General features: G+C 42.8%; 2 protein-coding genes across 5 annotated transcripts in view; both read right to left on the bottom strand.

Moving 5' to 3' along the window:
- Positions 1-1205: 1205 nt before the first annotated feature.
- On the bottom strand, positions 1206-13397 carry PIG-L (phosphatidylinositol glycan anchor biosynthesis class L). 2 transcript variants are annotated; one of them, XM_075889967.1, is made up of 7 exons: positions 12826-13397; positions 11292-11391; positions 8302-8392; positions 8144-8211; positions 7145-7176; positions 6921-7051; positions 1206-1603 (listed from the first exon to the last, which is right to left on the bottom strand). In XM_075889967.1, the coding sequence occupies exons 1-7, from the start codon at positions 13112-13114 to the stop codon at positions 1481-1483; spliced, it is 834 nt and encodes a 277-aa protein (XP_075746082.1). In that variant the 5' UTR covers positions 13115-13397; the 3' UTR covers positions 1206-1480. The 2 variants fall into 2 exon arrangements, with proteins under 2 accessions (XP_075746082.1, XP_037279458.2); XM_037423561.2 differs by having other exon boundaries at positions 12883-13385.
- A 523-nt stretch (positions 13398-13920) lies between these two features.
- LOC119159974 (Fanconi anemia group J protein homolog) overlaps positions 13921-15099 on the bottom strand; it is a 59493-nt gene continuing 58314 nt past the window's right edge. For all 3 annotated transcript variants that reach the window (XM_075889964.1, XM_075889965.1, XM_075889966.1), the window contains one exon: positions 13921-14608. In XM_075889964.1, coding sequence (XP_075746079.1) covers positions 14346-14608 — 263 coding nt within the window. In that variant the 3' untranslated portion in view covers positions 13921-14345. The remainder of the gene's footprint in view (positions 14609-15099) is intronic.

The raw sequence follows: 15099 nt of genomic DNA, 5'->3' as shown, positions 1-15099 counted from the left end.
TGCCAGCGAGTGTCTGAATTTTTTTGTAACAGATTTTTAACACACCAATTACGTTTTCCATATTATGATGCAGAAGGCAGCCTGACAAGTGGGGGCCAGAACATGCCATGTATTGGTTGGTTACCAAGTGACAAGTAACGACGAAGGAGTGAGTGAAGTGGTGCGAGTGTTGAAATGTAGTGCACCACTGCCTTTCAAGTCACAGCAGATACAACAATCAAGAGGATAAGAAAAACGTACACACACCTACGCTCAGGTAGAAGTTTTGGGTCTGACAAAAGCTTTGCTGCTGGATGGCTTTATGACCTGAAGATATTTTGCCACTGTTCTGGCAGTTTCTATCGTGTTCTACTGTTTCATACTCCATCGGTAGTTCAAAGGCTATGGCGTTGCACCGGTGAAAACACAGTTGCAGGTTCAATCCTAGCCGTGGCAGCTGCATCTCGATGGATGCAGACTGGAAGATCAACTCTGTACAGTGTCTACGGAACACAAACCTCAGGTGTTTGAAATTACTCTATAGAGCCCTCGCTATGATGTGCCTGATAATCTTTGATCCGATTGTAATTTTCACACATAAATAACAAATGTGGTTATATTTTTCTCTCATCCCATTCCTACATTTGGGAATGTTGTGTTAACACATAGCATACAAAGTCTCGACTCAGCAGCATCAAAAAGCGAATTTTAACGTCTACAGCAGTAACCATAACTGTGCCAAGATTACAGTGCTAGAAGGAGAACATGTTTGTCGGGCGGCAAGAAAATGCCAGAACGAAAAGCTGATATGCTTCACTGAATTGCAAGCTTCGACCCTCAGAGAATTTACAGCTTCGGCGACATTGTTTACTAGAAACCGAGCTTTTGTTGTCAAATAATTGGATTGGAAATAAACTTTATTAATGCTTGTTGATGAGCTAGTTGGTTTGGAAGCATTGTAATGTAGGAAAAACACAAGAAGACAAGAATGGAAGGAGCGCACATGAGTGCTGAGTCTGCCCAGCAACAGCGCTTGTGTGTGTGCCCCTTCTGTCCCTGTCTTCTTGCACTGCTCTTTTATTACAATGAATTAGAAAGCCCGCTGCACTAGAAACTGTCATCGAGCAGCACAAGAGCTCCCTCGGCATCTTTAAATGCAGAAACCAAGTTCAAGACTTCCATTACAAAATTAAACCAGGAAGCAGAGGAAGTTCTCAGAGAAAGTGTAAAAAATATTGAGCACTTTATTGCATCATCACCCTCAAACATAGTTGAACATGACAAAGCTCACAACTTCGGAGAGATCGATTCGTGTATAACACAATAGCATTAACCTATGGCATCAGCCACCACAAAACGGCGGTGGCAACTTCGGTATCTTGAGTTACTAGTATACTGCGACTAAGTGGGAGGATGCACCCTCGATACTTGATTGACTATGATGGAAAGGCGCAGCGGGACGGACATACGTTTCCGCGTCTAGCCAGTAAACACGACATCATCAATTGTCTTTGCTCTGGTCGACGGTGACTTCTGACAGCGTGTTGATGACCATGTAGCGAGAGAAGCAGCTGTACAGGTGTCGAAACCACAGCATCTGACTCTTGTGCTTGCCAAGCGCAACCTGAAAAGCACACGACACGCAGGTATGTTGATCAAAAATTATGTCCAAGGTGTTGCGTGATAGTACACTCAAACCTTGATATAGCGAAATAACGGTTGTGACGAGGTAAATGAAGAATAGTCTTGCAATACATATAGTGTTATAAATATACCTTTATAACCAATTTTCAAATATAACGAACTTATATTTATGAAAGATGCAACTTTGCGATAATGAGGTACGAGTTATAGCAGGGCTAAGCTGGAGCTTCGTTTACACATGATTCATGGCACAACTGACTGCACACAGGAACCATACAAACGGGCTTGCAGGGCTCTTAACTTCCTAGTCATGTCACTCTCTATGTTGTGACAAAGAACTGATACATGAGTATTTATTATAAAAAGTTCAAATGTATCACACGATCGTCATCTCAAATGCAAAGACTTCTAAAACCACTTCAGTACGTTCTTCCATTTACAGATTTGCCTGCACTTGTAACAGTGGCTCATTTCAGACTTCAAAACATACTACTCCGGATCGCTCGACTACTCTACAGCCATTAAATGACAACGAAGTGATCGTGTATCAATGTTTTTGTGTGTGTGTGATTAGGCATAACAGGCATTCAGATCATTTATACCACGTTCTTGTTTAAACTTATGAAACTTATGCTGATGGTGCCTCCTTTCTGGAGTTTGGGACATCCAGTTACTACATACCGAAAGAAACTGCAAGACAGTTAATATCGATTGTTGTTCATGAATAGAAAGCAAAGTGTAACACTGATAGTAAATTCTGATAATGGCTATTGTACTTGGGTGTAATGCGTATGGTCGCTCAATTTTAAATGCGAATGCATCTTTTAATCAGACTATGTCAGGCGTCTGTCAAGATCCGTCCACCACCCTCTCCCATAGCAACAGCTGCGGGAAGGTGCGCCCTAGCAACCGGTGCACCCCTCATGTCGCACTTCGGCATCGGCAGCTGTCAGCAACAGCTGTGGGCGCGCGCACTTGTCCTCGCTTCTAGCAAGCGGAGCCCCCACCTCCTTGACTGGAACGTGACTTGCCACCGCCTCAATGCAGTGCATTTAAAATGCATTTGTGCTGCCAGCATTTGCGTTGATAAGGCTTTTACATTATGGCTGTCAGGTAGAATGACAAGTGCAGTACTTCCCTGCTCCTCCTCTCGCCGTTCGCTCTCTCTCCTCCCTGTGGACATGCAGTGTGCCTCGACAGAGTCCGACAAGTGTCCGACTACCATTCATTGATCTCGCCTTTACCAGAACCTGTGACGCGCGCATGCTTCTCAAACACACTTTGACTGGACATATTATCGACCACAAGGCTGAGATTATGGCCGTCACGGACGATTGCAACACGAACAGGTGCTGAAGAATGTGTGATTAAGTGATTACGGTACAAACCCTCATCTCGTCATTAATTTATGCCATTAAAATTACTACGCCGTGTACTTTCAGCTCAAGATTCCCTTCGGAAAGGTGGGGGCATTTTTTCCTTCATTATGTACTAGTCAAAGTCTCCTTGTAGTGAACTCACATCTGTTAGCAGAAATAACTTTAATGTATCAGAAAATTCTTCATAAATGTATATATTCATCACCGTATTCATGACAAGGCTGTTTTCCATTTACTTCACTATAGATGATAAAATTTTATACCTAGGCGTGCACAAATATTTGAATATTTTTCTAATAGTGTTTGCTATTCCATTCAATCTGCACTGAAATTTTTACTATTTGAACTTCCCATAGAAATGCAGTCAATGTTCGATTGAGAGTGATCCCTTCAGATCTTTATTATGCTTCACCTCACCACAATCTTGTATTGCGTCACTGCTGCCTTTCAAGCGCCACTACGATTGAACTTTTCAAATACATCATCATCATCACCAGCCTGACTAGGTCCACTGCAGGACAAAGGCCTCTCCCATGTTCCGCCAGTCAACTCGGTCCTGTGCTTGCTGCTGCCAATTTATACCCAAAAACATCTTAATCTCATCTGCCCACCTAAACTTTTGTCTCCCCCTAACCCGCTTGCCTTCTCTAAGAATCCAGTTAGTTACCATTAATGACCAGCGGTTATCCTGTCTACGTGCTTCATGCCTACATGCTACATGCCCGGCTCATGTCCATTTCCTCTTCTTCATTTCAACTATAATATCCTTAACCCCGGTTTATTCCCTAATCCACTTTGCTCCCTTCTTGTCTCTTAAGGTTAAACCTACCATTTTCCTTTCCATTGCTCGCTGCATCGTCCTCATATTAAGCTGAACCCTTTTTGTAAGTCTCCAGGTTTCTGCTCCGTAGCCAAGTATCGGCAAGATACAGCTGTTACATACCTTCCTCTTGAGGGATTGTGGCAATATACCTGTCATGATTTCAGAGTGCTTGCCAAATGTGCTCTACCCCATTTGTATTCTTCTATTTACTTCAGTCTCGTGGCTCGGCTCCGCGGTTATTACCTGTCCTAAGTAGACAGGCAAATACAGGACTTCGTCAAATTAAAAGTGCCCCTTCACATTTTTCAAATGCTGCAGCTCATTACACTTCCGTGTTGCGGCAAAGCTGCCTTATAGGCTCTGCTACAATCCAAATGTGATGACTTGAGAAAATGATGGTTCCAACATGAAGATGATAGACGTGGCAGAATTGAGGGCTCAATTAATGCTTTTTTGGGACCTAAAACTTGGGCAGGAAGGCCAAAAAATTGGACGCCAAGGATTTTCAGCACACAAAAGTTCAAATGTCCATGTATGTTGACACTGATGAGGCAGATTTAGAACTCCTAACTTGAAGGGTTGGTTTCTCGGGTTCACCTTCTCTGCCACATCAGTTGGCCTTCCACAGAAGTTGAAAGAGGAGGAGAGGATGAGGAAATAGCGTCTTTGCCTTTCACGTGTAAAGTGTTGTTGGCAACACTTTGGTTGTACCAAATCATGTACTAGTAATTCTTGCGATTAAAGTTTTTCCATTCTATATTCTGTGATGAAATCCGCATTAACAAGAGTTTATACATGATGAGCCCGCACTACGTATCACATAGAAATGATCACCCCCAAAAGATCCGCGGGGTCAGCTGTCGTACTGGTGCCTTTGCAAATTCTTTTTTTTTTTCTTTTACCATTCGCGAATGGAATAATTTGAATGCGTGTATTGTCGATCTCCCATCCGATGCTTTTTGTTCGTCACTAAAAGATTTGTGCTTTTTGTTAATGCGCAGGAGCTGCTGCGCAAATGTATGTCTTTTCCGACGGTGCAAACGTGCACTTTGTTCGAATGTGATACAACTTTTTTTTCCCTCACCCCCCTACAATAATTCCCACTTGGGCGATGTAGGTTGCACTAATAAACAAATAAATAAATAATACAATTTAACCTCTGCACTACCTCATAGTCATCTTGGTAAGACGACTATGAAATATTACCCCGCCAACACTTCATCATCGTAGCGAAAAGAAACACATTTTTGTGGCTATGCTGTATATCACAACAATATGCTTAGGAATCCTGCCCAATCTCTCTCCCTTTAATTTAGCTTTGAACTATATTAAAAAAAGAATCTAAAGATATCAGAAAAATATTAGAAAATATTAAATTAAATTTGCACTCGCACTAATATTCGAATTCGCCTCGCACCCAAAATTTTGCTGTTTGCACAGCTCTAGTTACAACCAAATACGCTACATTGAAGTAGTTTGCACATTGTTAAACCATGATTATTGCTGCCAGACATATAGCACAGTGAGCACATGCTAGAGCGAGCAACTCAATGGCACCCCGATGTTAACGCTGCCATCAATAAAGATGAGCAGTATAAAGGAGCATCTCCAAGACTGCAAGGGCAGTCAGCATGTCCGTGGGTACTGTGCGACAGAAACAGCCTCGGAAGCCATGTGCCACCTTTCTAAAATTGCATTTGGTGAGAGCTCTTACTAGTTCAGTGGCTGCAGCAGTATAGTACAGTTTTCCGAATTATCTCACTCTGAATCAAATTGCTGCACAATGATCGTATTACAACCCAATCATGTCTATTTCATTCACCTTCCCCATTTTGTGTGCATTAGACTGAGGTCTCTGCATGCAAATAGAGAAAAATCTATCATTTGTGCCCCCAATCTGGGATATACAGAGACATAGTGCCACAAGGCAGTAGTGGGATTGGGGCATAAAGCGGTAGAGGGTCTCTGCCTAGAAGAAAAGACTACGAAGTGGATAGAGACTGGTCCCAGCCCGCTAGTGTGCGAGCCACTATCATCGCGTGGTAACAACGTAAACATCCGCAAATATACGTTTCCTTGTAAGATTATTATTGCACTTCTAACAACTAGTTTGATAATTACGTTGCAGCATGCATCATTCCAACTTCCTGTTCACTTGACTAAAATGGTACACTTTATCTCCTGCGAAACACTGCTCAAGAAAGGAATTTGTACACTACATTTTTCTGGTAGCAGAGCGAGAGGCAACACATGATATAAAAAGTTACCAGTAAAATCACCTAGTGAATAAGATTGCTTTTTCATGAATCTGATTGTGTTTTGACATTTGAGTCTTGATACTGAAAGAATAAAGCTGAAACAATGAAGATTACCGTTACAACTTTGTGACACATACTAGCATTTCAATAAATCAGTAGAAACTGCAAGTAGAACAGTTAATATGACAAACAGAAACGTATGAATGGCCAAACAATAAGCGAACCATTCTGCTCAGTGTCAAAGTTCCACACGAAGATAAAGAAGCCTCATTTTCAGCATAAACAATGCCCACTTTTAGCAGCTGCTGATAATAGCAAAATGATACAATGGCTATATAGATTTGTGGGGTTTGAAGTCCCAAAATAACTATATCAACGTAAGTTTAACAAAATGTGAAGTGCTGGTGTGAGGTATGCAGACATAACTTACGTGTCTCTCAGTTTCTTTGCCAACTTTGTGAGCTTGGTCTCGAATAACATTCTTCTGTCACGTAAAGTTCTGTATCACTGAACAAAGGCAACCTTCAACGTATGTACAACTTTGTTCTAACCTGTCACTAATTTCACCTAATACTTTTTCTTTATTTTTTTTATTTACAACCTTTGACTAGACTGCAGTGATCTCACTTCTAATTCAAACTGGGATGTTGGGCGGCAGTCCCAATTCGCAGCACAAACTGAGCGCTCGAATGTGAAAGGCACGGGTATAGTTGCGCTGCGGAGTACTGCGATAGTACATTAAAGTGATGTGGCTAACAAAAGGCACTGAAGACATGCCACTGATCAGGCCCTCCACACTGAAACTTCATAGCTGCGCTGTCCCGAGATCACACTTACTTTAAGGAGAGACACCATGCTCCAGGGTAGCACGTACGCATGCTCCGAGAGGAGGTAGCTGAGGGGTACGTCGAGCAAGCCAACGTACTTCCTCAACTTGTTCACAGACTCGAGCACGAAGAGTCTGCAGCCTTTGTTTCAGGGGTGGAAAGAAGCAAAAGGTGATCAAGGGTGCTCATCATGAGAAAGCTTTTTGAAATGACATGATACTGTCCCACACTTACCTGAAGGTGCAAGTTCCTTCTTTAGGATACCCCTAAGGAACCAAAATGACGAGAAAATTGTCACAAGGACATGGAATCCAGTGCAAATTTAATACTAATAATGGCTTGGAAATAGACCATGATTTGATTGGAATTCTACAGATGCCAAAGCGACAAAATACAAAAGATAAAGTAAAAATTGAAATAAGGTAATAGCTCTTGTACCCCAGTAATCATTACTCTTTGCCACTTTGTAAATGGTATTAACAGTACTCTTCCTACATTATGATGAGAATGAGTTGATCATCTAGTGCAGTGGTTCTCAGCCATGCATGCCTCGGGAACCCCTTGTGGACTGGTGGAAGTGATTGGAACCCCTTGCAGCGGACGGGAGGAGAAGGGAGGGGTACATAGGTAATTTAGCTAAACTGGAGCGTGAAACAGGTGCCTTTTATTGCTACCAAAACATCAAACAAACATGCCACATCACTTGATTTTAGACAGTTCATCAATGCGTGGCACAGTCAAGCTTAAAGAAAAATACAAGTGAGGGTTTCGCAGATCATAGAAATGGCTTCACAGACCCCCTAGGGTTTGCAAAGCCTCATTTGAGAGCCACTGATCTAGTGCTAGCTGAATGATACTTAAGATATTGAAAACTTGGCCTTATTGATACAGCACAGCAAACCACCAATGCACAATCATGATGAAAAGAAGGGAGCACCGTAGTGTGTTTCTTCTTGTTTTTGCCATGACTGTGCAGTGCTAGTTTGAAGCATTGAATGATATCACTTTTCTTTAGGATTACCTACCAGAATGAGCCAGTAGGTCCCAAAAGCATGGGAAGCATAAATGAAATTAAGTCTAAAATGATGTAACAATTCAAGCATTTAAGTTCTATTTCATTATAAAAATTCATCACTGGCCTGAGCAGTTGATGATAACAAAGAAATAGAAGTGGGTGAAAATAGGTTATATTACAGTACCAATAACATTTTCGTCTTTGATGTTAATACCTACACGACACCCTTGTGAACAGCTATGTGGTTTAGATGGCCACTGACTCCAGACTGGTCAAACGTGATGACCTGCAAAATGCACATATTCGTAAAAAAATTTTTCACCGATAGAAACAACAAGAATTAGGTTCTGGCTTTAAATCGGTTCACCAGACTTACAGAGTCCACGCCAAGGCACTTCACATACTTCTGCACAATCCTGCCGACAAGGTTAGAATTCCACATGCACTCCGGATCGTCGGGCATGTTGCTGGCAGAAAAATTAGAAATGCATGTTGAAATTGCTGAAACATGGTTGATTAAAGGTAGCAATCAATAAGCACTAAAATGTGTAGCAGTCCCCAATTAGTGGGCCAAAGATAGTGCAGAATCCTAAAATATTTTAAGGGGCGAAGCTCCTTTGGGTTTGGGTAAGTCTATTGTAGGCACCCCTAATACTCGGAGCGCTCACTAGATGACACTGCGGCACTCGCTCCACACCAATGCGTTGGAGACTGTGGAGTTCGGATGAACGGACAGACTGCTAGATGGAGGATTCACGGTTTACCAGTGAAACCTTCCGAAAGCTTCGCCCAACTCATCATTATTAACTTCGTGGATATGCTGTGAATTTTTTTTTTTTAGATTACCATTTCAACATTTTCTGCATATTGCATTCTAAATATTGCATATTGAATCACATTGATGAGGCGTATGCTGGTCACATGCAGATTTTCACTACTTCAACAAACATTTTTTTTTCAGTGCGATACGTTGACACTGTGTGACGATGCCTCTCAGGAAACAATACAACTGAACAGATCACTTTGCACAGCCTAAGTTGCGGGTGCATTCTTTAATGCAAGCTTCGTGAGCTTATGTTGGGTTCTATGAGCTAAAGTTCACAATTTAATTATTCTTAGTATGAATGTAGCTGCAGAATCATGCCTATCTCCTGGCACAGCCATTACATCTAGTGACAAACATATAAAGCAGCAAAAGTTTCATTCTCACAGAAAAATAATGAAATACCATAGCAAGTTTTTGGAAACTGTGCTTCGTAGCCTGCCTTATGCCCTCCAAAGCACAGTTTCTAAATACTTGAAACTGCAGTTTGCCTGAAGAATATAGTGAGAGCAAGTGGAAATATTTGGCTGGCATACATACACAAATTTAATTTATCAGTTGTTCAACAGCGGTGTGTTTGTAGCTTGTTGGACAATGGTGTTGTGTGTGTAATTAGGACTTTCACTGGCAACACGTCTCCAAGATTGGGCAGGTGGTGACCTCCCAAGTGAATTGAAACACCTTGATCACTCCCGGATCCGGGCTATGGACAGCAACCCCACAAAGGGAAGATAATGGTGCGAGCTCAAGCAAACAACGAGGGGAAAGGAAGCTTTAAAGCTCACGCCGCGTTCACACTTGGCCGCTTTGGCTTATTTGGGATGCTCAGTACCAAGTGGGCTTGCTACTGACCCTTTCCTGCCCTTCGAAGGAAAGGCAGAGAAATGCACCCGTCATCTCGATCTTCCAGCCTGATCCCATACGACCCCTTTGTGACATTGTGTTACTGGCTGGTGCCTTGGTGGGTGGTGTGTTGTCAGAGATGATTGGCTGTGATCAAAGAGGAGGAACCAGCCCGAGATGAGCCAACGGTGTCGAGTGAGGCAGAATGCTCTGGGCCCTGGGTTAGTGGCTCTTCTTCGAACTCTTACATTTTAACACAATAGTTTTAGAGAGCTCGTGTTGCGGAAATTCTACCGTCAGTGTTGGCATAGTTGGTTGTGAGCGAAAAATCGAGAAAGAAGCAAATAAAATAAAGAATAAAACTTTCGATCCGATTGAAGATGGAGCCCGGGCCGTTTGCGTGGCAAGCCGCTATCCAACCACAAAGCTAGTGTTACTTGCAGTTGCTTCAGGAAAAAATACTACATAAATGCCATGTAGTGAAAGAAGTCTCCTTAAAGCATTTTGTTCGACAGGTGTCACGATGAAAACGAGCCCATTCGGTGATTTATAGGCACATTTTTGAGGCCATCAACTACATCGAAAAAGGCCGGGATAGCTCAGCCATCGCCGCTAAAAACACACAGGAACTTTCAAACAGCTCTAAAAATGGACAACTATGTCCGTCCAGAAGAAAACATATCATGCCTTTCAAGGGCATGGATCGGGCGAACAGCAAAAGCTAGATAATGTGCAGCCATCTGTGAGACATTGTGAGACTCTCTATGGCCTCCGAAATGGCGAGCGCGCAGCGTGTATCTTAGAGGCCATGCAACTCTTGCTTTAGGTCAAAAACCTGTATGTACCATTTGGGCACCCATTCTGGTACAAACTACTGCATGTGCATGTGTGTGTGTAACAAAACATATTAATAAGTATGCACTTAGCGGCTGAATGGCACACTAGGGGCCGGCTTTCGCGTTCAACGCTTAAAGGCGAAGCTTAATGGTCCCTAATTATTTTAAATGTGTAAATAAGTGCCATTAAACTCATTTGTTTCAGTTTTCTCAACTTCTGAGCACCAGTTCCCAAGCCTAAAGACCCAGTAAACCAAATCGAGTCGGGCCTAAAACCCCGACACTACAACTGGTGGCAGCAGTGGGGTGGGGCTAACCCTGGACTACAAAAGCGTTACAAAGGACTAGACCAACTTTGTTAGGAACCAGAGTTTAATGACACAATTTCTGGCTTTTTCTGGCATGCTGACAATTTGACAGTGTAATTAAAACAGGTTGAAAAATCTCATAGCGGTTATAAGTTGCTTCTTTATTTTTAATTCCGTGAGACAAATGTCAGCTAAGGCTTTGAAATTATAAAACAATGGCTGTCTGAACCGACAAACGATACACGACCCAGAAATGTTAATGGCGAGATAACTTGTCCGATATGTGTTGGCATGTTGACTGATATAAAAAAAGAAAGCACTTGGAGCATGTGACAAATGACTAACTCCAGCCTTACTTGACGGACACTAATATTCTTTGTGACAGTCGATTTGTGAGACAATGAACTGTAATACTGAGGTCATTCTATAATAACTTGGAAAAGTGTTACAGGGCCCCTTCGAGCGTGTCCTGAAGAGCGTACGTTCAAAACCTCTCCACTTAGCTTATACACAGACACTTCCATGACCGTGGTCAGATTAATTAAATGACACAAACCTGTGTTGTACTATGATCAAGTTTTCACTTGGGATCCCCAAAGACAGACAGCTACTGCGCAGCTCTTCCTTCCTCTCGCTACCTTGCTTGTAGTAGTTGCCTGCAAGCAAGTGCCGACACTGTGTTAAGTAATGCCGGCCGTGCGCACATTCTACAGCTTTTAGTAAAGGCACACTGCACACTCAACTCCTCACACCAAGCTTTGCCTATAAAGGGTATTCACTGGGCCTTGATCCGCAAGGGGACAACACCATCGCCGTGCCATTTTGAAGGTCTGTTCATATGCGATGCCCTGCTGTCTTTGCTTCGGCACGCAGGTATGGCTCAAGAGGTCTCTAGACGTCCAAGATTCTATACGTATCACGAACACACGCATGCACCAAGTTTTTTGCATGTGCAGCAGGCGCACGGATTTTCAAAATAGCAACCCCTATGCTATCAATCCCTACGCATGACATCAAGTGCATACCCCCTATAGATGGCTTGGACCGATGTCACTGAAACAACCTTGGAGCATCAACATGGTGGGACACAAACTTTGTGATGTCACGGTAGCGTTACTCATATCACAGCCACTGGATGAACAGTTTTCATCCAGCAGCCGTGTCATACATCACGGTTCTTTTGCTACTTATGCAGAGGCTCAATAACATTCCAGAGATGTCATTATAACACCGAAGCAGGTTAATTGCCGCATGATTTTACTGTCTTGACATCATCTAAACTTTCATGTTGGAGTCATGTTGTGCATCCATGACATCACGTGAAAGCTATCAATAGACAGGCTCAGAATCTGGTTTTGCATGTGACTGATGTAGTGAAGTTAAAATGACTCTGTATTTTGCTATCTCACTACTTGAATAAAAAAGAATTTCTGGCTAAGTAGAAAAAAAACACACTGGCGTGTGTTTTCGAGCAATAACTGAAAACACTTAAATGAAATCTAAACCATGTTACTGATAAAGAATCGAGCACCCTGTAAGCTAGCAAACAAGTTCTATCGGGTAATCACGAAATTGGCCAAAAGAAAAAAATTCTTCGTAAAAAAAGTCCTGAACTATCCTTTTCATCGCTTTTTTTTTTTTGCCATTTCAAAAACTTTCAGTAACAAGTAAAAAAAAAATGGTCCAGCCAATTTTATTAGGCGCACAAGCGTTTTTATTAGCTTTGGCAAGGTTCGGAATAATTATATATATAATATACTTCAGTAGCTATTCAAACGAACGTAAACGCGATTTTCAGAAACGTACACGCACACACATCCGGCTAAGCACAGTAGGCAGTGCATCGGCAGTGCTTGTAACTTGAGCCTCTCGGCTGACACGCACAGTGCTTGGCTTACCACAGATTACTTCGCAAGTTTACTAATTCGTAATGTATTCGTACCAGCCCTTCTGCAATTTTCTGAGCCGAGCGGTATAAAAACTATGTTCACTTATACGTTTCTGGATATTTTGAGGCTGTGTGATTCTGGAATATCAGCGCCAATAGGTCACCTACGAGAAAGAAAAGTCATTGCACGCAAACTTCTCACACACGCCACGCCGAGAGAGGCATCCCAGCATAGCACAACGCCGCACCGGCGGCTCACCGTTGGAGAGGCAGAGGAGGTAGAGCTCGCACTTCCGTTGGAGCAACCCGAGCACCGTCGGACCGAAGAACATACACTCATCGTCTGGGTGGGCTATTACCAGCAGCACCCTGCCCACTGCACCGATGTTCTTGCGCGTCCTCAGCCGGCACACGTTGCACACGAACAGGTAAAACAGGAACAGCACCGACACGACGAAAACGGTGAACGACAACCACCAGCCGTACTCCATGGTTGACACCGGAGACGGGACTGCTTCTACCTGCGTTCTTTCGTCGTCGAAAGAATGCGAAGCCCGAACGCTACGCCCATCGTTCGCTAGGCTACGTCGAGCGATTTACTTAACGGGCAGTTGCCAGTACGGGCTTCGTGGCTCGCCAACATCGGTTTGCCACGACCACAATGTAAATAAATCGCCGTAAGCGCTTTTGAAGGAAAGCATTTGGCGAGAAAAAAACACGCCGCGAGAACGGGCTCGGTCTGGCTCGGCTTGATTTTCAAAAATGGCCGTCACTCAATCTGCCAGACTCAAGAGTGGTTGCCGACCAAATCTAGCGAAATGTAAAGCACAATTTATTAAAGATGGCGGTTATGACGCATTTTCTGTTTGTGCAATGTACCGCCAAGCCATTGAGACTTGCCTGAGGTGCTGAGTACGAAGTGGACGACATGCGCGCAACGCATATGCCCCTGCACACGGAATGCGACACTACCACAAATCGCTTGACGTTAGAACCAACGTTTCTAGATTATGGTTAGAACCGAGTAGATTTCACTGATTTTTGAATGCATCCAGGGGTGTCATAGAGTTTCATACGTGTGAAACTTTACGAGGGGTGCTATTCTAGACACTGCCTGAATTTGCCATATTGTCAAACTTCGCAATGGCGGCACTTTAAGCCAATCAGAGAGTTCGTAGAAGCTCACTTGGCCAATTAGCATCGATAAATGGCTAAATCTGACAGCATTACGTAATTCGACAATGTCCAGAATAGCACCCCAGTTTTGTTGATGAAGAAACCACTGTGCGGACCCAACTTGCACAAATTAATGGTAGAAAATTTATATCATGATTTAATGTGACATGTGCAACAACCGTAAACTGCTCGACACAAAAATGCAGTAAAAACAACTTATTTTAAAAAGTGCATCCAATGTTCAAAACGAGAGGTTCAGAATAGACATGCAACAAATTTGTATAAATTAACAGTTGGAAACTTGTACGATTTCATGCACCTGTAAAATTCACTTCAAAAAATGGCATCAAAAATCAGCTAAACCTATTGAAAGCAAATCCTCTCATCGCAAACATTCACAATGCATAAATATTTACATTCTGGCTATACCACGCACACTTATGGGTCCAGGTCAATTCCAACACAGATTTAGTCAGTGTTGCTTGGTGCAGCCACAAATGAACATGATCACAATGTGACTAAAGGCCTGGTGCTGTGAAGGCTGCATCAAGACGGGCTTGATGCAAACATTTCTTCGCAGCTGTCATTAGAGAGTTCAATCGGCTCTGTTTGGTCCACAGACATGCTCGACGTGTCTCCTGCCGGTAACATGCTACAGTCATTAGAAGGGCCTATCCCGCGTGGTTCCGATTTGCAGCGCGGAGGAGAAAACTTCTTCATTTTGCCTTCCATGAATGTCTTCAGAGAATCCATGGCTTCGTTGTAGTATCGAAAACACTGGAACTGTTCCCGAATCCACTTTGACAGGGCTAGAACACAAAAAAAAGCATTGTCAGCTAGTGTAAAAAAATTTTTCTACAGTAGAAGCCCTCAAAAGCATTTATCACAGGATCGCGAAAGGAACACCACTATACCCTGGAAAACATTTAGTGCAAACGAGCATTTAAAATTTAAAAAGCAGACCTAATAAATAAAAAGACAATCCTACATGCAGCTTTGCCTCAGGGGAATTCATTCGTCAATTTATGTTTTAAAGATGTCCTTGATGGAAAGCTAGTGTTTATTTCGTGCCTCGACCAGAACCAGATGCTTTTCAAGCACTTTAATGACACTGTGAATTTCCACGTAATGAAACAAGTCGACATACTACATCAGCACATTTACCGCAACGACAGTTTGCGATGCATTAGGCTGAAACATTGAGGGAACGATTTCTAAAAACAGGATTTTAAAATATAGGTGTTGGTAGATTCCCTGCTGGGACTTGACACCAGAAATGTTAAGCACGACAAAAACGTGT

The sequence above is a fragment of the Rhipicephalus microplus genome, chromosome 3 (assembly GCF_043290135.1).
Source record: "Rhipicephalus microplus isolate Deutch F79 chromosome 3, USDA_Rmic, whole genome shotgun sequence".
Classification (NCBI taxonomy): Eukaryota; Metazoa; Arthropoda; class Arachnida; order Ixodida; family Ixodidae; genus Rhipicephalus; species Rhipicephalus microplus.
The sequence above is the reverse complement of the archived record's forward strand: the minus strand, read 5'-3'. Positions and strand labels throughout refer to the sequence as shown.